This window comes from Neophocaena asiaeorientalis, unplaced genomic scaffold, assembly GCF_003031525.2.
Source record: "Neophocaena asiaeorientalis asiaeorientalis breed wild unplaced genomic scaffold, Neophocaena_asiaeorientalis_V1.1 scaffold198, whole genome shotgun sequence".
NCBI classification, from domain to species: Eukaryota; Metazoa; Chordata; class Mammalia; order Artiodactyla; family Phocoenidae; genus Neophocaena; species Neophocaena asiaeorientalis.
In genome coordinates, this window is record NW_020175221.1 from 4,274,062 (window position 1) to 4,299,051 (window position 24,990).

At 37.5% G+C, this 24,990-nt stretch overlaps 1 protein-coding gene across 5 annotated transcripts in view; it reads left to right on the forward strand.

The window, feature by feature from the left end:
- Positions 1-24,990, forward strand: part of PDE4D (phosphodiesterase 4D) — a 1,104,527-nt gene that overhangs the window by 1,072,526 nt on the left and 7,011 nt on the right. For all 5 annotated transcript variants that reach the window (XM_024765389.1, XM_024765390.1, XM_024765392.1 and 2 more), the window contains 6 exons: positions 14,812-14,905; positions 16,275-16,447; positions 17,004-17,102; positions 17,955-18,119; positions 19,369-19,468; positions 24,023-24,177. In XM_024765389.1, the coding sequence (XP_024621157.1) occupies positions 14,812-14,905; positions 16,275-16,447; positions 17,004-17,102; positions 17,955-18,119; positions 19,369-19,468; positions 24,023-24,177 (786 nt within the window). The remainder of the gene's footprint in view (positions 1-14,811; positions 14,906-16,274; positions 16,448-17,003; positions 17,103-17,954; positions 18,120-19,368; positions 19,469-24,022; positions 24,178-24,990) is intronic.

Sequence of the window (24,990 nt, forward strand, 5' to 3'; positions counted from 1 at the left end):
TAATGCTTTTGAGATTCATCCATTAATACCTTGTTGCATGTATTATTAATGTTTCTTTTTATTGCTTTCTAATATTTCATTTTATGGATGTACCACAATTTATCCATGCACCAGTCGATTGACATCTGGGCTTTTTCCAGGTTTCTGCTATTAATAGAATTTCTAGAAACATTTATACATAGCTCTTTGGACACATGTTTTCATTTCTCTTGGGTAAATGACTAGAAGTGGGATTGTTGGATCATATAGTCGGTGTTCTTGTTGACTTTATAAGAAAGTGCCACACTGTTTTCCAAAGTTGCTACACTGTTTGGCATTCCCACCAGCAATGTGTGAGAGTTCCATTTTCCCTGCATCCTGGCCAAATTTTATGACTTAAATTACTATAAGAGTCACATCTAAAAGTGATGTTCATAAAAGATTGAATATGGATTTATAGAAATATGCCTGTTTGCATTTTTTATTATTGCTTTAGAAGACAGGTATTCTCTGTTTAAATTGTTTTCACAAAGCATACCATGAGGTACAGAGCGGTACCTAAGTATTTTGTGGTGATTATAGTAGTCATCATAAACATGGAGAATTGGTATTAGGACAGTTTAAGTGAATTAGGGGTCCTAATTTTCTCTGTAAGTAGGAAGTTCCCTTTCATGCAAGATTATTTCTGTGGACGCTTCCTTTATGTGAGGCTTGTATACCCATTCATTGCCTTAATTATTCTTCAGCGAAACGGAAGTCCTTGGTAGGTATGATGATGATAATGGCGTGGTGATTTCAGCTAGATTTACTAATTAGTTATGAACAGAGAACACTATGTATCTACTCTGTATGATTCAAACTGTATTAACAATTATAGGATACTATGCTAACATTTAATGAGAGTTAGCCCGTGTGGAAGAGAAATTTAAATAAAGGTATTATCCCATCAGTTCTCATGTTATTTCAGCTTTAAGGAACCTTTCAACAAAGATAAGGTTTCTTATATTAGAATTTCTTTCTCAGTAAATGTTACAGGTTTTTCCTGTTTTAAATAAAACTATATTTTGGTGAAAACTTTCTAACCAGGTTAATTAAAGAATGATTCTTAGCTTTTCAGATGATTTTTAGGTTTCAAAAAAAAATCAACCTGAAAAAACCCCAAATCAATCAGGAGTTCCTCTTAATCTCAAGCCTCCAAAATATTTATAAAACATGTTTTTGTTTTCTGAAATGTGATGGCTTTTCAGGAACAGAGCTGTTCTTTAAATCGCATTTGGATCCCTTATCACTAGAGGGCAGTAAACACAAACAGATTTAGTGGATTTACTTGTGTTGTTTTTGTACTATTAGCGTTAATCAAAGAAAGTGTCGTTTTTATAATGTAAAAATAGATTTAAAATTCTGTTATTTGAAATACAGGTTGTCAATTAATTCTAGATCATTGTCTGCCTCCAAAACTACTTTTAAGTCGTTTGAAAGCAAAAGAACACTCAGTGATTTCAGAGATACTGGTATGCCGTCGTTATTGTATTTAATATCTGAAGTTTAACCTTACCTCAGAATTCTTCCAGGGTCTTTTAGCAATTAGATTTGCATATGTTAAGCCGAGCAGTATTGGCTATGTGACAGCCTACTTTATACAGATTTGCTTCTTGATTAATAACAACTCCCAGAACTTGATCCTAAGTAGAAAGGTGTAAAATAAATATAACTGATTATAGGATAAACTATTTTCAGATGTAAATTCTACCAAAAGCACTGCTGTTGCCAGGAATATCCCTTAGTTGGGAGAAATCTAAGAGTTAATAACACTTATTTTAACTAATTTTTAAATATTTCAAGGACAATAATAGATTATATAGCTTAGAATTTATTATGTTAATAGACATATTGTTTACAGACTCTAGGGTAAATGCAGATGAATGCCTGAAATACTGTTTTGGCAATTTGGAGTACTCTGAAGCCAGACAGCCTGCGTTCAAATCCCAACACTGCTACTTTGGCTTTGTGACCTTGGCTAAAACACTTGACCTTCTGAGCCTCAGTTTTCTCACAGTTTGACTTATTTCTTTTCCTTTTTCCCTATTCAAAAATGTTTTCTCTCTCTTGACCTCTGTTGCAGAGGCAGTGATGCCAGCATGTGTTAGTATATCAAAGACTCCACTCCATCAGCAGATTTTTAAATATCCTGAAATAGTCCACAAAGGTTGTTGATTGCTTGGGGTATCGCTTAAGGACCAATGAAATGAAGAATAAAATAGGAGTGACGTCTAGAGATCCTGAAGATTATTATTAGGAAAAGAGAACTGAATGCTACAGAAAATTATGTATTTTTTCTCTTTTGGTACATACACACACATTCATATGTGAAATCATTTGGATGTTTGAGAGGAAACTCAGGAAACCTGAGTTCTCCCTGTGTGTGAGGGCATCTTGTTCACATGGTACCCACACACACAAGTAGGTCTCACTGTCAGGTGAAGCTGCCTTTCTCTGGGCACCAGCTTCCTGACTGCACTAGTTAGTAGGTGGAATCAGCACAAGGATTAAGAATAAATGAATCCACTCCTAAATTCATACCATTTATCATAGAGTTTGAATCAGCCTAATTATATGACGAGCTCTTCATCCACCATGAAGAGCAAAGACTAAAAGAGACCTAGACTCTCATCTCAGCCCTGCCACGTCCAGGGCAAGTTATTGACTATTTAAGAGTGTCTGTCTTTTCATTCTTTAAAATGGGGATGATATCTATCTACCCAGGATGTTGCAAAGATTAGGGATAAGATATAAATATAAAGCACTTGGTGCAAAGTAGGTGCCTAATAAATGCTGTAAAATTCCTGTTACGGTTTCCCCATTAAAACTGTCAGAAGCCAAGTCTGTCTATAAACATTGTATCTCTCGGGCTCCATCCGTATTTCTCTTCTGGGTTGTCTAGATTTCTTTCTGCAGGCTCTACAACTGTGGCAATGGGAAGGAGTTTCTAGTCTGCTTCTTATAATGGGAATAATTAAATGAATTTTAATTTGGCTCAGAGCATTAAAAAAAAAAGATTTCTTATTCCCTAGAAATATGGAAACCTTCCTTGGTACTTTTTACTTGACATTATTATTACTACTACAACTACTACTACTACCACTCTGCTCTTACTATTATCTCCCCTGCTACAGCAAAGTAGGGATTTACAGTTGAATCTCTTTGTGCCTGTGGCTCACTATCTACTTTGAGAAATATAAAGAAAGAATACCTTCTTGCCTCAAGCATCCTCCACCCTGGTTGAGGAGACAAAGTTCAAGGCAGTTGTAGCAACTAGGACAGTGTTACTTAACACTGGGAAACATTGAGGAAATTTCAGGTACACTGATGGGACTGGACTCCTGGCATTTCACGGACAGAGCCAGGGAGGCTCGACGTCCTAGAACACATGGGGTAGTCCTTCACCAGGGAGTGTTTCTCTGTGTCAGCAACCATTCACGTAGGTTGAAAAATTCACTCATGGTTATCTGAGCCTAGAACACAACTACTTTTTACATATAAATGCAAAATGTTTTTTGCATGGTTTTAATCCACACTAAATTTTTGAGTAATGCAACCACAGTGTATATTGAGGGAGGATGGTACTTTGTTACATTTGAAAACCTTTCCAAGAGCCATTCACCACTTACGAAAAAGATCATCCCTCCACTACAGCACTCCTGTAGTTATTTCCATTTTGCTTTCACATTCATGGTAATTTCTCCACATCAGAGGAATCAGAGCAAACACTTACATAGCACGTGATGTGCTAAGTGCTTTATGTGTATGTACTGATTAAAACTCACAACAACCTGTAAGGAAAATACTATTATTATTCTCATTTTCCAGATGAGTAAACTGAAGTATGGAAAGTTTAAATAACTTTCTCAAGGTTACACAACTAGTAAGTGATAGTAGAATATAAGCTTTTGACTGTTTTATTATTTTTTAAACGTAGTTCTGTACAAGTATTTCTATTTTGCAGTGTTTAATATAAATTATTCTTCTTCACCATTATGTTACTGATAAGCCATTATACAGGGTTTTGTTTTTTTTTAAGTATCTATATAAGGATTTACTTAGTTTGTATGTATACATTTAGTAAAGTGTGTATGCAGGAAGAGCATTTAGGAATTTCATTTCAGGATAAAAAGTATTTGTTACAAAAAGAAAGAAGTCACTTAGTTTGAAGTTCATCAAAGAATAAAACAGATTGATGGATGGATACAAAAAGGGAGCAGTAGGTCTGATATGGCTGAGAACCCCCATAAAGCATAGTTAGGATTTAAATGATTGTATGACCTACATTGCTCTGGGGGAGCTCACAAGGCCTGCTCCTGCCTCAGAGCCTTTGCCCTCGGCAAACCCAACACTTGACTCCCTCTCCTTCCAGATATCCACGTGCCTCTCTTTCTTCAGGTCTCAGTGTGTGTCACCTCATCAAAGAGGCTTTCCCTGATCATCTTATAAGAGAGGAACCTTTATCCCTAACACTTCATACCCTCCTTATCATTTCTTTTTCTCTATTGCATCTACCATCACATGACATATTATATATTTACTGACTTAGTTGTTGAATGCAAGCTCCAGGTGAAAAACCTTTATTCACTGCTATGTCCCCAGTATCCAGGACAGTGTCTGGAATATAATAGGAGAATAACAAGTAATCGTTAAATAAAGGAGTGAGTGTAAAACAGAGTTTGGAGAAGGGCTGGAATATTTGGTTTTGATATGTACTTTGAATGATTTAAATCTGACTTTGAAAGACCAGCTTGAGGTAGATGGAATAAAAGAAGCAGAGTACTCTAGGCAGTGAATTCACTGTGAGTAGAGATAGGAAAACGGGACCATCTGCTATATTGTAGGGATGGGTGGAATAGTAGCCTGTTGGGAACAGAGCAAGGGTGTAAAGAGCTGTTGAAGATGGGCTTGGAGTTGGGGATTAGGGTCAGAGGTTGTCAGGCTGGAGTTCCCAGAGGAGTCTGGAAGGTGAAGCAGGTGATGCCGAGTCGTCAGTGACTGGCTTTGGAGTGGCAGGCTGAGGCTGGATCTCAGGAAAGCTGGCCTGGCAGTGGAGATCAGAAAGGGGTTGGAGGGAGAAAAGCCAAAGGAGATGAGCTAAGAAGCAATTATAGTGTTTTGGGTCTGAGACATGGAACGATGTGATGCAATTGGAAGGAAACATGATATGTTTTTTTAGAAAAAGGATAAGCCTGGGAGTTAAAGTATGTAGGTACCTTCATGGAATAGTTACGATGATGATATCATCATCATCACCTAATACCTGTTTATCACTATGTATCAGATGTTGGGTTTTTTTTTGGGGGGTGGGGTTGAGTTTTGGTTGGTTGTTTGGCCACGCATCCCACGCAGCATGTGGGATCTTAGTTCCCCCACCAGGGATTGAACCCGGGCCCCCTGCAGTGGAAGCATGGAGTCCTTAACCACTGGACCCCCAGGGAAGTCCTCATATGATGTTTTAAGTGCTTTGTGTATAACATCTCATTTATCCTCATAATAATTGTTCTGGTTATTTCTTGCTATACAACAAATCACTTCAAACTTAGTGGCTTAAATTATCAAGTTTTTATTACTTTTCATTGTTTTGCGGGTCGATCGGGCTTGGCTAACAATCTCACTTGGAGTCCCTCATATGGTTGCAGTCTGATGGTGGCAAGGGCTGGAGTCATCTAAAGGGGCAATTACCCAGATGACTAAGATGGATTCTTCACTCTCAGGTCTGGCTCCAGGCTGGCATGGCTGGCAGAGCTGGAGACCGGCCACATGAGCGTGTACACTGGCTCATACTCTCTCTCTCCTCTTCCTCTGCGTCTGCTTCTCTCCGTCCCTCTCCCAGCAGCCTCTCCATAAAGTTAGCATGGGCTTCCTCCTAGCATGGCAGTCTCAGAGTAGTCGGGCTTTCTTACAAGGTGGCTCAGGGAGCCCGACAGCACGTTCACGGAGGCAAGGGTGAGAGCTGCAGTACTTCCTGTGACGGCCTCCACAGTCAGGCAGCATCCCTTGTTGGTTACACAAGCCAGCTCAGATGCAGTGTAGGGCAGTGTGGCTCATTAGGAGGCATCTTTGGAGAGCAGCTACTACGGTAAACAATTTTAAGAAGAGGGAATAAAGGATTTGAACTCAGAGTCTGGTTCTTGGTACCTGGGTGAACTTGGGAAAATCATTGTCTCTCTAGGTATCCCGTTATATGGAAATGAGGAAATTGGAGGAGAGGATGTTGAAGGTACTTCCATTTCTCTCGGCCTTTAAACCTTTGGATTTAGATGATGGGCCTGGGAATGAAAGGAACAGACTAAGTGAAAAGGCGTTCTGTAGAAGACAGTAGTTTGAAACAGTGTTGGTGGAGGGAAGGTACGGGGTGGATGGGGAACACGTAAGGGTTACTCAAGGATTCAGTTGGATTATTGTATGAAACATCTAACAGTGTTCAACTCACATGGAACACCTATTGAACAGCAGGAAAGAGTCACAGATTTCAGTCTGGGACACTGGAATATGGGCCCACTGAAGGAAATGGGAGTAGTCATAATAAGCACTGCTTTAAGTAGATAAACGGATCCACCAATTTTGAAAAAGTTTGAGATGACTAGCAGGGCATTCCAACGGGAAGAATATCTTTTAGTCATTTGGAAATAAAGTGCAAAAATTCAGGTTAGAAGTGGTCGTTAGAGAGTGTTGGCCCTCCGAGAGAGTCTTTGTGGATATCCCGAGTTAGAGGATGAAGAGAAGAAGGCAACAAAGGTATGGTCAGAGAAGTGGGAAGAAAACCTTCATAAAGAAGCTGCAGGTCTTGGGAGTGAGGGAGAGGGGAGAGGGTGGTCAAACAGTGTTGAACACTTTGGAGAAGTTGAGGAGAATGAGAGACTGGTGAAAGGGGAGCACCTCTGTATTCTTCCAGAAGCAGTCTTAGTGGAGTATTGGGGGTTTAGCATCTTTCTTTTGTAGAGGATTAAGAGGAATTTAGGAAATGAACAGAGTGGGTGTGAACTGCAGCCGAGGACGTTGGCAGCAAAGGACCAATAGAAGCTCAAAGAGGCAGGGATTACCTGGCTGTTTCTGATGAGGGTGTGCTGTCTGAGATGGACATACCTGATGCAGGAAGACTGAGCAGTCACCCGGTCAGCAAGTCATAGACGTGCCGAGCAGTAGGTATAAACTGAGATGGAGGGGAGGTAGAATGGACAGAACTTCATGCTGAAATAGAGTAAAAGCTAGATTCCCCTCATTTCTTATCCATAAGACCTCTTTAGTATAAAAGTTACAGAATAATGCTGTCCCAAACCAAATAAGAAAGATCCTTTTTTCCCAGAGGAATTTAGATTTCTCATTTAGCTCTTCTTGTAAAAGGCCTGATTACTCTTGAGCTCAATTCTGTATTCTTAAGAGCCACTCTGTACCTTTACACAATCATAAACATGTTCTCTTCTGATCAAAATATAGATCCCGAAATCTGTACACAGGACACTGCATTCTTTAACCATACACAGTGCATTAGCTTTCAGGGTTTTTTTCTTCCCCCACAATCAGATTTATAATAAATCATCCCCACCCTTAGATTTTTAAGATTGTGGAGCTCAACCATATATAACAATAGAAACAAAAGGAGCTGAGAATAGCAATGCCACACAGGTGAGGAAATGTATCACTTACATTTATGAATTCTGGACATTAAGCGTATTTTATAATTACAGTATGCTGTTATGTTGGACTGAGGAAGGAACTTCAGCTATATCTGTGTTACCGGGGAAACCACTTGTTTTGGATTTGACAGAGGGAGACAATTAAAATGCCTGATTGCCATTTTTAGAGCAGCTTTTATTTTATTTTTTTTAAATGTTTACAGCAGCTTTTATTTTGAAGAGAAATCAGAGAATATTGAAATTCATAGAAATGGCTCTGAAAGGATTGGCAATTCTTATTTAAGAATGAACTATGAATTATGTAGAGTTTTATGGTGGTTATTCATCACTGTGAGAGGGGAAGCCCATTCATCTTTTCATGCGGCAGCCTCAGCTATAGGGATACCATTATTAAATGGCGTTTACCAGAGGTGAGGAGGAAAACCTCCTCCCCAGAGGTTCACCCTTGCCAACCAATCACAGAGCAACCTGGGCCTGGTCCACACCCCCTGCCCTGTTAGACCCAGGGACGCAGTGTGATTGGTGCATAGTTGGGGTTTTATGGGAGGGGTTTCTTGTCACTCTTCCTGGCTTCCCTGCAGTTCCTTATTTGGTAGCTTTTGACAGAACTAGTCTTTCTTGCAGCTAAGCATCTTGACATACATTATTCATTAAGCCCTGGAGCTCAGGGAGAGAAAGATGCAGACCCTTAGATCTTCAGATGTTTCTTTATCACATGAATTGTCTTTATTCAGAATAGTGGTTGAATTCTGTTGCATTCTGGAGTTTTACAAATGGAATGCATTCAATGGGAAACCAACTGGATGGGATCTAATGCGAGGCTTTCTTATGTGTACTTAATTACCAAAAATCTTTAAAAACCTACATACTCTGTGCTTGTGGAGATTGTTAAAGTATCAAGGTTTTGAAGATACACATATTTTAGAATTTATTGTCTCTCTATATAATCAATCAAAAATGCCTGAAGCAAACTATTTACTGTCAGTATCTTGGGGCTACATAAAGGTAAGATTTATTTAGCCTTTGTAAACTCCTGATTACTCTGAGTACATAACTAATAATTTTAATAAATTACAATGGAGTTAAGCCTTCTAAGCAATCTTTTATTTTTTCCTTAGATATAAACTACAGAAGAAATGTGGGTTTTTAGTGGTCAAGATAAGGAGAAATTGTAGAACTTTTATTAGTTATAATTTGCATGTTAAAATAGCTTTTTAATGTTCAGCGTTTCTTCTGTTTTGTCATGTGGTATAAATTTGAGTTATTCTTTTAAGTATCAAGGTAATTAAATTCATTGGAAATAAATACTTGGGCTAAATTATAACTGGTACATGGGCTCTAATTAGTATGTAGCACTTAAAGTTTATAAAAATTAATTTGTGGCTCTTTCTAAAAATCTGTACTGCTTTTACCTGATGAAGAGTATGTTTTATTTCACCTTTGGATATAAAGCTCTAGATGACATTAAAGTTGACATTACTTGACTTTTCAGGTGATATCTTATTAAAATGAACACTTGATCCTCTGTTTGTGAAACTGGAAGATGTAAATTTATATGATCCTGCTATTTTTGTTAATCTCAAAAAATGAATTAGTACAATGCCTTTAATAAGATTGTGTTCCTGCTTGGCAAGCTTCTTACACATGCCCTGTGGTAATGCTAACCTGGCGATCCTAGCTGTTTAATAGAAACCTGAAGTAGAAAAACCTTTTTCAGTCCTAAAGGAGGCATCACTTCAGAAATTAGAATTTATTCTGGAATATTTGAACAAATCACAATACACATTTTTAAAGAATCCTTTTCCACTACTTTAAGGACGCTCAGATTGTAATACTTTGCGTTTTCTTTGTTTCTTTTTAAAGGAGAATGTCCTCTTTCCTGTGAGATTTACTCGCATTCTAAGCAAACTTATTTCAGTTTTAGTTGTCTGAATAGTCATGATTTTCCACCTCCCTTTAAATCTAGATGGTCCAGATTTTTGTAATTTTCATTATTTGAATTTTGCTAGCCATTTCTTAGTTTAAAATGTTTTTTAAATATAGAAAAATGTGGAGAATAATAAAGAAGCCCCCTCCCTCCAGAGGGACTTCCCTAGAAGTCATTTCTTAGCTTTTAGACAGTTCATATATGATAGCTTTTTAAAGGGCTTCACGTTTGTGTTATAATTATGAATAATACCTTCAGGAATCTAAACACAGAATTTTAGTGCTTTTTGAGAAAATGTTTGCTGGAAAGCTTTATGCTTTTAATACCATATTGCTAAAAACACTTAGGAAGGACCAATATAAATGTATTTAGTCTTATTACGTATTTTGAAAGATTTATTTTTATATAGCTAATGCAGTATTTCTTTTAGCTTTTAATGCTGATATCCACCAAAGTTGTAGTGTAGCACAGTGAAGCATATTCAAATGATTTTTAGCAGAATGTTGTGGGGAAAAATAAACATTTACTTAATATTTAACCTTTACCACTTTCTTAATTATATACTAGAGGATATATAATGTACCCGGTAGCACATTGGCATGAGGGGGAAGTACAGGGATTAAATTTAAGAATACTTTAATTTTGTTCTATAATTTTGTTTCATGCACAGTCTTAAATATAGAACATAAATTGGAAAACTGGAGTTGAAAAAGCAATATACAGTATTCAATTCAACTGCACTTTCACTTTCTTTTATGCTTTAAATTTGCTGCATACAGACATTCTGATGCATAATGAGAACAAAGGATTTGAAAGCATTCACTTAGAGATCTTCCTCTGTTTTTCTTTGTTGCAACAATAATTCTACATATTATTTCAGACTATTTAGAGACCAGAAACCATCAGAATAACTCATCAGCCAAAAATATTTAGAGGTCACTTTTAAAGATATCTAAATGCTCAATTAAATAGCTCTGCATTTTGCAACCAGTTCTTTTGAAAAGCAGTTCTGAATTTTGTCACTTATTGAGAACCCATAACAGTGTTCCTGAAAAAGTACATTCTATTCCCTTTTCTAATCATTTTCCCCCTCATGGCAATTATATATCATTATCTTAATAAATGGTATGTAGTTATCTTAAAATGAGAGAAATTCCACTTACATTTTTAAATGATTGTTGAATGGTTAAGTTTATTGTTCTTTAGCACATCCTGCTGTGCCCTCCAAGACCAAACTGTAAGAGCAACTGCCAGTTGAGAAAACTCTGATGGTAATTTTTGTGGTTATTAATTTAGCTTCCCTGGACTGTATGTTTTATATCAATAGCACAAAAAGGAAGCCATATTAATTCCTCTTAGAAAGTGCCCTTGCGTTACAACTTAATTGACTCTCTGGGAATTGTCTTTAGGAAATCTCCCATACTCTTGGGGAAAAAGAGGACTGCTTAAAATATTGTGTCATCTAATTATGTTGAAAGGAAATGTTGACTTCCTTGGAGCACCTCACAAGTGGGAGGGAGATAAGTGTGCCATGAAGGGTTTCTCCACCCATGCTTTTGAGTTTGGAACAAAGGCAGAAGGGTAGTCTGGGAATATATGTGTATGAATCAGAAATAATCAGTAGAATATAATCTGTCATTTATCAGTCTGTACAGTAGAATCCTTTCACTGGCGTTTTTTTTGCCTCAGTTATCCGTACCAACTGGCTATTTTGATGAGTTGTGTAATCAAACTGACAGGAAAAGACACCTCGTTCTTCATATTCTGACAGATAAATCCAATCATTTGTGTGGCATATCTGCAGATACCAAGCAGTTTTTCTGCTTGGGCGTATGGCATCATATTCCTCCTACCAGGTTGCTTACAAGTTAGAAGGTGTCTCTATAGAAAAACTGGGCTCCTATCTACCTTTTCCAGGGGCACCAACTCCCCCACACCCCACGGAGGTTGCATCGTTTTTTAGTTACATTGAGAGAAATTCACGGAGGGCAGGCGGACAGTGGTTCCTGTATAACACACTGTAGAAATGCTAGGAGTGGCTGATAGCCTTACCTATTCCCCCAGCTTTTAAGAAAGGACTTTGTCATGACCAGGCAGTTCTTAATAGCAACTTTTATCTCATAGCACAGACAATTCAGGTCAAAGAAATATTTCATTAAATATATGTTTAAGATATTTAGCAGACGCTCTTGAATATATTTTGCCCAAAGAGTAGATTTTTTCCAAGAGTAAAATTTCATTCATTAAACAGGATTTACTTACCTTTGTGCCTTATGCGTGGTATTATTGTTATATTTTTGAAGCATGGTGACCATTTCTTATATGACTAATACCCTAATTATTTTTTGGAATTGGTAAGGGAGCTAGATATTTAGATATATATTTTGTGTGAGCCTAAGTATAGTTAGATCTTCCATCCATTTGCCCTGCAATGATAAAAATCAGCTATCACTATAAAAGGGCCCAGGAAACTGGGAGATAGAAAGAACTCAATGTTGAGCACCCACTGTGTGCCAGTGCGAGTTAAATAATCTAATACATTCCTGGTTGATAGCCTGTAATTTACTTAAGAAAATATAACTTTATAAAAAGATGAGCAGAAAATTTTTTGAACGCTATTGGAAATGTCTTCATGAACATTCTTGGAGGGTTCCAAATTTTATGTTTCCCCCAGCGGATCATAATATATAATGCTCAGTGAAAATAAGCAGCAACCCACGTTTCGTACACTATGTGATGCCAGTTTTAAAAATATATGTACATCCTTGTGACTTATTTATTTCATAACTGGTTGTTTGTACCTCTTAATCCCCTTCTCTTATTTTGCCTATCCTTACCCTGCCCCCCACTCTGGCAACCACTAGTTTTTCTGTATATGCGAGTCTGTTTCTGTTTTGTTATATTTGATCATTTGTTTTGTTTTTTAGCTTCCAGATATAAGTGAAAACATACAGTATTTGTCTTTCTCTGACTTCTTTCATTTAGCATAGCACTCTTCAGGTCCATCCATGTTGTCACAAATGGCAAGATTCCATTCTTTTTTATGGTTGAGTAATATTCCACCGGGTATGTGTGTGTGTGTGTGTGTGTGTGTGTGTGTGTGTGTATATATATATATAGAGAGAGAGAGAGACACACACACACATATATATGAGATATATATATATATAACAGCTCAGAGAATATAGACAATAAAATTACAATAACTTTGTATGGTACAGAATCTATAAAATGTTTAGTCACTCTGTTGTGTACCTGAAACTCATGATATTTTTAAGTCAACTGTACTTCAACAAATATATATATACAAATGGGAAAAAAAGGCATAGAAGGAAATATAGCTATTTATATATGGTTATTAGCAGTGGGACAGTGGGGTTGTACATGAGTTCTAATTTTTTCTATATAGCTTTCTAGATTTTTTATATCCCATATGCATTTTATAATCAGAGTAAGTTATAAAAAAAAATACACAAAGAAAGTGAACTTTGTGTTCCTGAGTTTGAGAATAACCTCTCAACCTGTAAGTTAAACAACCAGAGGCATTTCTATTGGTTGTAGCCAGTTCTTCAGTTTTGACTGCAAGAGAGCGCTAATATGCATTTCTTGTTTTCAAAAGTCTGTTGAGGGCTTCCCTGGTGGCACAGTGGTTGAGAGTCCGCCTGCCGATGCGGGGGACATGGGTTCGTGCCCCGGTCTGGGAAGATCCCACATGCCGCGGAGTGGCTGGGCCCGTGAGCCATGGCTGTTGAGCCTGCGCGTCCGGAGCCTGTGCTCCGCAACGGGAGAGGCCACAACAGTGAGAGGCCCTCGTACTGCTTTAAAAAAAAAAAAAAGTCTGTTGAAATTTTTTATTGATCTCTCTCAGTACTTTACAGTGATAAATTCTTATACCTAATCTAGGTGGTCAATAAGATTAACTCTGGAAGCTATTTGCCAAATTATCTTGAATTAGAACACCTTGGTATGAATTATGCAGAGAATCAAGATTTTTTTAAAAATTCTAATAAACTAATTAAATACTGAGTTAGAATTACATTTCAGGCATTACTAAACAATGAACTCACTACTCTCTTTTTCCAGACTTAAATGAGGATTTATGGGGAAATTCAAAATTTTAAAGGCTACTAAATATTAGAGTAATATGTGACTTTTTTGGATCAAGTATCTAATAGTTACTGTATGTTAATGTATGTTAAGAGAAATATTAAGGTATATTAAATGGGTTATTTAATATATTAATATATTTAATTTAAAAAATATATATTTAATATATTGGGTTATTTTGGAAGTCAAAGGAAGATACATTAAGAAGCAGTTGAAGTAGTTGAGAAAACCATAATTCAAAAAGAGTCATGTACCACATGGAGAATTCTGGATTTTGATAACGCCATGTAGTGGTGGTAGATAAATTCCAGGTGATAGACAAATTTCTTTGGATAAAATAGGCACCGGAGCACCAGTAAAATAAATTGTGAAGCAGTGAAGTTTCAACTGAACAGGTCAATTTTCAGTTGTTTTTATGGGACTTAGGAAGATTGGTAAATTCTGTGAATGTTTGAGAACCAATAAATCCCTACTTAGAAAAAACTTTACAAAGGAAATATCATATAGTATCTATTCAAATATTTTCTCCATAGTTCTGGGAGAGTACTCAAATACATCTATCCAGTTTTGCTTTGGGGGAAAAGACTACATTTTAACCTCTGACCAGTATACTTACTCATTTCTGCTAATGACAAATTAATTGATGAAAACATACCATGTTTTATTGTGTGGCAACCCTTTTGTATGTTTCTAAATTAGTTTTTTTCTCTCCTCTAAATACTAATAATGCATGTTATTTTTTATGCCTTTTTTCCCCTTAATTAATGTCGTCCTTGAGTGTCTCAATCTGTGCTGTCCAATATGGTAGCCCCTAGCTACATGTAACTATTGAAGTTTAAATTAATTAAAATGAAATAAAATCCAGAGTTCAGCTCCTCATTTGCACTAGCCACATTTCAATTGCTTGATAGCCATATATGGCTAGTGGCTCCTGTAATGGATAGCGGAGATTATAGAATTTTTTCATCATTGTAGGAAGTTCTATTGGATGGCACTGATCTAAAGAGTCAGGACAGGTTAAAAATTCTTTGGCATATTTTCTGTATCTCAACATATGCTTATGTTATTTCACTTCAACTTTCCTCTTCTGTTATTTCATTTTATCTTTCTGTTTTTCAGTTTAAAAGGATGCTTAATCGAGAGCTCACCCATCTCTCTGAAATGAGTCGGTCTGGAAATCAAGTGTCAGAGTATATATCAAACACATTCTTAGGTGAGAATAACAATTTAAATGCAATTTTTAAAAGTTTTTTGCATTGTTTGTTTTTGGAAGCAGACTGGGGTGCAGACTTATTTTGGAAATAAGAGTTAGGAATTCCATTTGTTTTCATTCATCATATTAATAATTTGAGCCTCTAAGCTTTAGAACCTAAGGTGACAAAGGATGTGTTTTATCTTTTTGTTTTATTCAGGACTTCAGGGATTCTCTGAATTAAAGTTGTATATTGTCCGTTTTTCCAAAGTACTCAACTGTAAAATGTATCTTATAGAGAGATCTATTCATGCATTCAACAAATTCTTGTTAAACGCCAGTCATTGCTGGGCACTAGGTATTTAATGATCAATTAGAAATGGTCCCTAAACTCAATGAGTTGATAGCCTGATGGGCACCATGCCTGGTAGACTGGAGAGACAGATAAATATAACACAAGAGCTAAAAAAAAGCTTGCTGATAATAGCTGACAGTATGGTGTACTGGGACACCACTACCCCACCCTCCATCCACAGAAAGAAAATGCAGTAAAGGAAAACCAATAACTTGAACACATCCTTGATCTGAATTTACTTTCAAAACAAAACTGTCATAATAGCTGATTAGCACATTCACTAAACAGGCATTTATTGAACACACACTCTGTGCAAGGACAAGTTAAAGGAGCTCACTGTCTTGAAATAGTGAATGAGTGTACTGAGACATCTGATGTCTTATTTGAAAACAACAATTAGCTTTTGTGAATCTGCTATTTAGTTATCAGATAATATTGGAGGTACTCTGCGCTCCCCATAAAACCTTATTGCATTATTCCCCCATCTCACTATCGTATAGAAAATGTAAACTAGCAGTAGCGATCTAAGTCCTTCACATACGCTGTGTTTGCTCCCACAGAATGACCCATTTCGGTAAGCTATTAGGTTCACACAGTGCTGTTTTTATATTCGTGCATGAAGTTTCTTCCATTTCAAAGTAGGTATTGAAACTGGAGTTCTTAATTGGCAAGAGCAGTGTTCTCACCACTAAGTGAATTTTAAATAGGAATGAAATCGATGAGCAGTGAAAATAACCAGTGTCTTTTGCCTTTTCCAAGTCTGCTATCGAAAGTTTTTCAAAAGACGTAATCACTGAATACATTGGATGTTAATTATTTTGCAGTGGAATTTATTTGCTTAATTTTGTGTTTGAGAGTATCAAATTAAGTCCACATCGAATTATAAATACTCAACTTCTTTAAAAGGAGTTTTACTTGGAAATATTTCCTAGAATATATACTGATCAATTAAAATCCGCCATTATGCATGTTATAATAAAAAAAACCCAGGTAGAATTAATAGTAAATGAAGAATTTTTTTTTTTAATTTTTAAGATAAGCAACATGAAGTGGAAATTCCTTCTCCAACTCAGAAGGAAAAGGAGAAAAAGAAAAGGCCAATGTCTCAGATCAGTGGGGTCAAGAAATTGATGCACAGCTCCAGCTTGACTAATTCAAGCATCCCAAGGTTTGGGGTCAAAACTGAACAAGAAGACATCCTTGCCAAGGTAAGATGATTTCAAGTATCCTGATCAGAAATATGCAGTGAACTTTGATACCTTCTCTTTTATATAGATGGAAAAGTTTATTAATTTGTGGGAGGTTTTTTTTGGAAGATGGGAAAGCCCTTTATAAAGCTCTTTCTAAATCACTTGGGTTTTATTAATATGTGGGTTTAGACAGGCAGTTTGGTGCTCTTTATTTTTGCATCTATATTTGATTCTTTGACCTTAAACAATTAAAAAGTCTTTTAGGAGAATAATTAAAGTTTTTGAGAGTAGGTTTTAACTATTGGAGAAAAACTTTGAGATCAATATTTCAAGTATGTAAATATGTTTTATTGTCAGAGACGTACAGTTAAGCAACACCATTCAGTTTCTAGTATGCTTCAGCGGATTTGCCTAAAGTTTGCCTGTACTTACATGGTGCATCATTACATTTAAAATGAATTTTTTTTTAATTTAATGATCTTTTCATTGAAGTCAGTAATTTTTAAATGATTGTGTTCATTGTTTCCTGTTCTACTTCTGCAATCAGATTTGTTCTATCTTTCGTTAACCCCAGGAACTAGAAGATGTGAACAAATGGGGTCTTCACGTTTTCAGAATAGCAGAGTTGTCTGGGAACCGGCCTTTGACTGTTATCATGCACACCATTTTTCAGGTAATGCAGTTAAGTTCTATCACCCCTCTTTTATTTGGTGTCATAACGTCCAGTCTGTGAATTGTGCATGCATTTTATCTTCTTCACTACTTACCCTCTTTGACTTATTTTGATAACTTTTTTCAAAATAAGGATACAGAAAGGTTAGCTTGGGGGTAAAACACAAATCAATTGTGTTATTTTTTTCCATTGAAGAAAAAGATGTGATGTGGGCGAATTAAAGCACTTCATTAAAATAAGAGTTTAAAAATCATCCATGTGATCCTGACTTGCATAGAGAATGGAGCGCTAACTTTACAAATTGAATAAGCCCTTTGCTGACTAATCTTAGTATGTAATTTCTTCAGTCACTGTCTTGTGGACTGCTCTCTTCTTCACATCGGTTTCTCATTCTTGTCAAGTTTTTGCCCCAGTTCAGTGTTAGGATTTATATGAGAAGTTGCAGCTATAAACACCCTGGGACATGGAAGGGCAGCTCCAACCCTCGAGAGGATATTGTGTCTCACTTGTTTTGATCCAGTATCCTTGTCATTGGTGTTGTACTGAAGCTGCCTTCAGGATCCCGGGACACAGATACTTTGATAGTTGGCAGCTCATTCCTGACACCATATAACTTGAGAAAAGCATTGCTGGGCTCCAGAAGGACAAGTCGACTCTGGTTTCGTCCCTGAAGTCCCTGGATCATTCCCAAGGGTTTTCATTGTCTTCACTAGACATTGAGAGAGTGCTACCCCCATTTCTGGGTTATCCACAGGCGACACTGGGGGTGATATTTTGTTGTTGTTATTAACCTACTGTATGGAAAATCTTTTCTATAAGGACAAAATGTTAAGAGAATTTCTTCTCCCCCAGGAACGGGATTTATTAAAAACATTTAAAATTCCAGTGGACACTTTAATTACATACCTAATGACCCTGGAAGATCATTACCACGCTGATGTGGCCTACCACAATAATATTCACGCTGCAGACGTCGTCCAGTCAACACACGTGCTGTTATCCACACCTGCTTTGGAGGTAAACCTGCTTTCTAAACCTTTGAAAACACTAACTTGCCACTCATAACGGTTTCTTCAACTTTTATACTGAAGGGGGCACAGGGCAAACAATAATCGACTTCACTAGAAATATTATTGAGTTATGGGAGCGAAATGTCATTGCGGTAAATAAACAGTTGAGTCTTTGATGAATTTTGTCTGTGATAATTAATCAAAGATTTAGGGGGCTTCCCTGGTGGCGCAGTGGTTGAGAGTCCGCCTGCCGACGCAGGGGCCGCGGGTTCGTGCCCCGGTCCGGGAAGATCCCACATGCCGCAGAGCGGCTGGGCCCGTGAGCCATGGCCACTGAGCCTGCGCGTCCGGAGCGTGTGCTCCGCAACGGGAGAGGCCACAACAGTGAGAGGCCCACATACCGCAAAAAAAAAAAAAAAAAGATTCAGGGATTCCTGTGTTTTATGATACTGCTTCTTTGAAATGATCTAGTGGACATTCCACAAAGCAAATCTGGCTTCCTCAGTTTTCAGTTAGTGTGGGGTTTTTTGGGAATTTAGCCTGAGGATTTTTTCAGTTATAGTTCAAAGATGATTATTTTATAAAATATCAATACTAGCAATGCATTGGTATTTTTCATAGAACTTACTAGAAGGAAACACATCTTTAATGTTACCAGATCCTATGAAGTTGTTCCATTAAATGTTTAGTAAAGCAGTTTGATTTCCTTCATTGTTTGGGAGAGAGATTCTCTTTGCTAATATATTTCATAGTTCGGATTGTTTCATTATAAAACTGTTAATACGTCATCGTTTGAGTGAAGAGTTCTCAGCTGGGGGTGATTTTCCCTTTTACTCGTACTCCTCCCTTCCCCCAGGGACATTTGGCAATATGTGGAGACATTTTTAGCTGTCACAACTCGGGGGTACATGCTACTGGTATCTCATGGGTAGAGGCCAGGGATCCTACTAAAAATCCTGTAATTCACAGGATGGCCTCCCATAACGAACAATTATCCGGCCCCGAATGTCAGTTTTGCTGAGATTGAGAGTCCCTGTTTAGAATGGAAGAAAAGAAAATAATTGCTCATGTCATTAATTTTATGCACATTTTCAGAATATCCTTAAACATCATCTTAAATACTTTTAAAATAAGCCATTATTTTCTATAAAAAATTTGTAGATGCTCATTTTTTTAATATTTTAAAAAAATATAACCATTGGAAAAGGTTTGATCATGAGTTATAATAAAATCAGATATTGTCTGGATTTTTTCAGGCTGTGTTTACAGATTTAGAGATTCTTGCAGCAATTTTTGCCAGTGCAATACATGATGTAGATCATCCTGGTGTGTCCAATCAGTTTCTGATCAATACAAGTAAGTAAAGCATACTTATTTTTGCAGAAAAAATCTTCCTTTGTACATTTTAGAATGACTGAGAGTCTTTATAGAATGACTGAGAGTCTTTATGTTTCCAGAGCCATAATGTTCTCTTGAGATGTGCAGATAGGCGTTTCAGTGGTAGCATATGTTAATGTAGTCTAGCTCTAAAAATTATATTCATATCCCATGAGGCATATGATGTTTGAAAAACATGCATTCCAATACTTCTCTAGAAATAATATATTACCATATTAGTAGACAAGGGCAATCAAAAGTGAAAATTTGCCGAAAGATGTCGATAGTTAGATTGCCCCTAAAGTTTCAAATAAAAGAAGTTATCAGAATAAATGTTAAATTCGTCATTTTCTGTAGGTTGTCATTTAATCCTCTCCAGAGGCTGTAACTCCTCTTTCCCTCTCCACCACCATGCCCTGCCCTGTTCTTTCCTTTTTATTTTATTTTTTTATTAGAAATATCTCCTTTATTTTATTTTTTTTTAATTTATTATTATTTTTTTTAATTTCTCGCCGCAGCATGCAGGATCTTAGTTCCCTGACCAGGGATTGAACCCCTGCCCCCTACCAGTGGAAGCGTGGCGTCTTAACCACTGGACCGCCAGGGAAGTCCTTGTTCTTTCCTTTTTAAATCTCCTGCTGAGGGCAGTAGGAACTTCTCTTTTGACTAACTATCTCTTTTTATTTAGTATTTTTTTAACCATTAATTTTTTCTCACTGGTGACATTTCATAAAATAAGTCATCACTGAATTTGGAAATATAAAGAATAGTAGACTCTTCAGTGTGCGACGCCTCTGACACAGCTGCATAGAAAACCTCTGTAGGGAATGTTAGTGGTGCTTGAGCTAGGCTTTTGCAAAGAGGTTAAGCTTTACAGAAATTCTCTTCTTTCTGTACTTGAAGTTAACTGGTAAATAATTTACGTGTACCATTCGTTATTAAATTCCCTCACACCATGGTAGATTAACATTATAAAGTCAGTTTTATATATGAAAAAATAAAGTTCAAAGTTGTTAATGTTTTTCATATCTGTTAAGGGTTTGCCTTTCCTCTTTGTCGTGAGTTGTGGATAATAGTCTCCTCGTGCCCCATAGCAGTCTAGCTCCAGTAGCATCTGTGCCTTCACCATTCATTCACAACACAGCCAGATTTAAAGAGAGAATTTAAGTATAGCCTTGTTTTGAGAGATTTAACTCAGATCTTTTGGATTATTTACCTATTTGTATATTTTTAATAGCCTCTGGACTGCCCTGTAACAGAATGCACTTTAGTAACTCACTCATGTATAGGAGGATTGAAAGTCATGGATTTCCAAAAATGTGTGGATAGTCAGTACATTTTAGAAGTCTGGTTTATGAACTTATTTATCTAGGATTAGACAGGATAACATTTCATGTTTCAGCCACCTTATGAGAACCTATAATGGGGTGCTTTCAGGAGTCACCAAAACATTACTATATACTGACACATAAATATTAATATACATTAGAGGCAGCTACATGAGTTTACATTGTATCATTGGTTAGGGTCGACTGTGTCCTTTCTGTAAAGAACAGGAAGTTCATATAGTAAAAGGTACACTGCCAATTTTTTATTATCCTGGCTTGATTCATTTTTTTGATTCTTATGTATGTCTTGATATGTTCTTAATTTTATAGATTTTTAACAAATACATATAAATTTTGTTTTAATTTTTGCCATTAAGAAAGGTGTGCATTTTTTCTTTAAATTAATAATACCAAAATCAGACCTATGTGTTTTCTTTGCATCCTATTATATATAATATTGTATGTTCCCATATTATAACATTAGAATTAAGAATAGAGAACAAATTAAAACAACTGATAATAAAGTCACTGTCTTCCAAGTACTCTGATACATTTTTCAAGAAAAATGAGGACCAACTCTATTATTCTTTCTTGTGGACCCTCTAAGGGCAAATGGGCTTAGGCTGGCATCAGAGTACCCGTGGAGTCTGCAGTTTAAACTAGCAAGGCCTCAGTCCACAGATGGATCTGATGCCCTTTAAAGTTTGAGAGCCACTGAGAATAGATAATGGAGACATGTATGGGGTAATTATGCATACAGGACAGCGGCCAAGGGTGTCTGTTTATTAAGGTCATTTTGCTGATGATCTGCCTGAGGTGGAAGGGTAACTGACCGTGTTTCTGGAAGCATTTTGTTATTCAGTGATGCTGGCAGATCTCCTTTCCGTGGGGCCTCAGCAGCACAGGGTAGTCAACAGCTTTGGATTGCTGATGTTTTCTTGACGGTGGGGTGTGATGAGGCTGTGTTATACCTGAAAGAGTGAATGAGCATCGTCACCTGGTAGATGAAAGTTATCCCAGGGTTGATCAGAACCCCAGGGCATTATGAGAATTACTGCCTTAGTTAGCTGTTAACTAGGGATCAAGCCAGCAATCATTTTATTTCAGGACTCAGAAGAGGCTCAGTAGCCAGTAACACAAGTAAGTTTTAGCTTCACAGCATACTCTAAGGGAGTCCCTCTAATACCTTGCAAACTTGTAATAAATAGCCTTATGAAATACCCTATCAGAATTATGTGATTATTTTTAGCTACAGTAAACCCTTTTTGATAGATGTTAAATTTGTGCTTTCTCTTTCTTTTGGGGATTGTTTGAGCGTCAGTGGCTCAGGCTAGCACAGTCTCGGCTCTTAGCCTGGAGCTGGCGCTGCCAACCTGTCCAAAGCCAAAGGCTGAATCTGTGTTTCTTGTAATAAAGACTTGGAATCATCAGATCAGACTTCCTGTAGATGGGAGGTCACCTGTCCTATTTTAAGGGAGGCTGCATGGCTCGCCGTGGTGGAGGGGCACTGGGGCTCACCTGGCTGATTCCTAGGCCAGAGACACCTCTGCTTCTTAGTTGTAGTGACAGTTTTCATTAATCATTCTGCTTCTATTAGTTTTAGGCACCAGATGATTTGCTGTTAACGACACGTACACCCCTTGTAAACATGCTGCAGGTTTTGAGTCAGTTAAGCGTTTATATATGATGTAGGGGAATGGGGGACTCTGAATAGCATGTAAAGAAGTGGAAATTCCAGGTGAGAAGCTGCATAAGTCTTTTTCAAGGACAATACTATGTAAATAAATCCATAAAATGTAAATAGCACCATGAAATATTGAATAGAACACGTTAGGGGAGATTTATCTTAAAAAAAGCATTTCACATAACAGCATTGTTTTCTGAAACAGTGAAGCAGCGTCAGAACATATATAGCAGTAAATTTTACTTGGAAAACGAATACTTTCTGTTTATAGCAAAGATGCCTGGGTTTGGGGGGAAAAGATCTCCTCACACATTTGAACACAGTAGTCGTGTTCAAAGCTTATGACTTTTGAGATTCAAGAGCAGAGGCATTTCACTGTATGAAAGTGGAGCTGGACCTAGCGACAGTACACACACTTTATTTCACTGATCTCATTTTAAAATAAGCTTTCCACAGCTATATTTGTAGCTTATAAATAGAATGTTATTTTTCTGTATAAACCTAAAATCATAGGATTTCAGTCAAAATATACTTGAACCCCTCTCATCCTCCCTAGCTTCTTTAAAATAGTCATTGAATAGTATTGGATATTTCTTTATTAGAAAAGAACATATATTTTCCACACACGAGTCAGAAGAAAGATCAAATACATATGCTTTTAGTCTTTACAGTGACTTAAGTGGCAACAGAATGAAGCACCCGTCAGTTTTTTTTAATGACTACCTTATAGGTCTGAGTCTGCTATTTATAGGAACTAGGAAAGAGGCAGGATTTGTCACTACCTAAAATAGGTCCAGGGCAATTGTGGGGGAATGGCAGAATCTTCACTCTGGAGAAATGTAGGCAGCTAAACACCCGTCTCTGTGTGAAGCCCTGAACATGCAGCTGGGACGGGCAATATACATGTGTATAGTGACTGCCAAGATACTTGGAAAAGGAAATGGAAAAATGAATAAAGCTTTGCCTTTCAAAGCTATACTGTGAACCAAATAAGCACAAGCATGAACAAGTCTGATATTGTTCATGTGTTCCAAGCTGTTCTTGTACCTTCTCAGAGTACGAATAATCCTAAATCACATGCACTTTACATTGTATACAGTGTTGGGTAGGTGGTCCACAGTTGTCAGGAATACAACATTCTATGCTCTGGACATGTTGTAAATGTTAGGGATAATGTCTTCTTCTGCTGAGCTTACGGAGCTGCCTCTGGCAGATCCGGAGAGGAGGCTCAAGGTAACCTGGCCTAACTCTTCTTTCCCTTTAAAGCGGAGGAAGCTGAAGCCATGGGGTGAACTGACCTGCCGTGTGCCAGGAGCATTAGAATACACTCCCAAGATTCCAGGGATCTTTCTGTGGTTACATTAACTAGCAGACTTTCTCCTAGGTGTTGTCATGTAATGGGAATGCGAGCAGAGACGTTTAGGGGAAATTGCTTCCTAAACCCAAAATATCTCAGAATATGAAGAATAAGATAAACTTAGCCTAAATGGCTTTGCTAACCCTCTGTCTCTTTCTTTCAAGACTCTGAACTTGCCTTGATGTACAATGATTCTTCTGTCCTGGAGAACCATCATTTGGCCGTGGGCTTTAAGTTGCTTCAGGAAGAAAACTGCGACATTTTCCAGAATTTGACCAAAAAGCAAAGACAGTCATTAAGGAAGATGGTCATTGATATTGTAAGTAACTGATAAAAGCAAAAAGAGGACTGTGATGCAGGGTGTTTTTAAAAAGAAAAAAGAATGAGATGACTATCAGGGAAAGTATCGTGTATATTTCAAGATAACGCTGCCTTGTTTGTCCCAGAGGCTGGCCCTGCTGCTGGCAATGATGCTCCACTGCTAACAGTCTGGGGCTAAGAATAATGACAGCTTACCCTCATTCTAGGTTTATTTTCTGAACTCCTCCTGTCTGATGGCAGACAGAGATGGCTAACAAAAGCACAGGGAGCTGGCTAAAAAAATGGATTTTTTCCATTCAAAAACTGGAAAAAAAATCTCTGTCAGCGCAAGTGCCATGTAGAAACATGCATGACATTAGTCTTTTCTCTATGCATGTTCTTCACAGTGATTATGAGACACACGAATATCTCTGGTTGTCAAAAACGTAATCTGTTAAGCTTTGTACATACAAAGAAAGGCAGGTATTATCTGGTTTGGATAAGCAGAAAATTGACCAGAATATTGTTTCTGAAGTACTCTGTAAGCAACCTTGACTCACTCCATCGTAGTCCAGTAACCACTTTCTAGCACAAGGGATAGAAAAACTTCAAAACGTGCAATGGGGCTTCCCTGGTGGCGCAGTGGTTGGGAGTCCGCCTGCCGATGCAGGGGACACGGGTTCGTGCCCCGGTCCAGGGAAGATCCCACATGCCGCGGAGCGGCTGGGCCTGTGAGCCATGGCCGCTGAGCCTGCGCGTCCGGAGCCTGTGCTCCGCAACGGGAGAGGCCACAACAGTGAGAGGCCCGCATGCGCAAAAGCAAACAAACAAA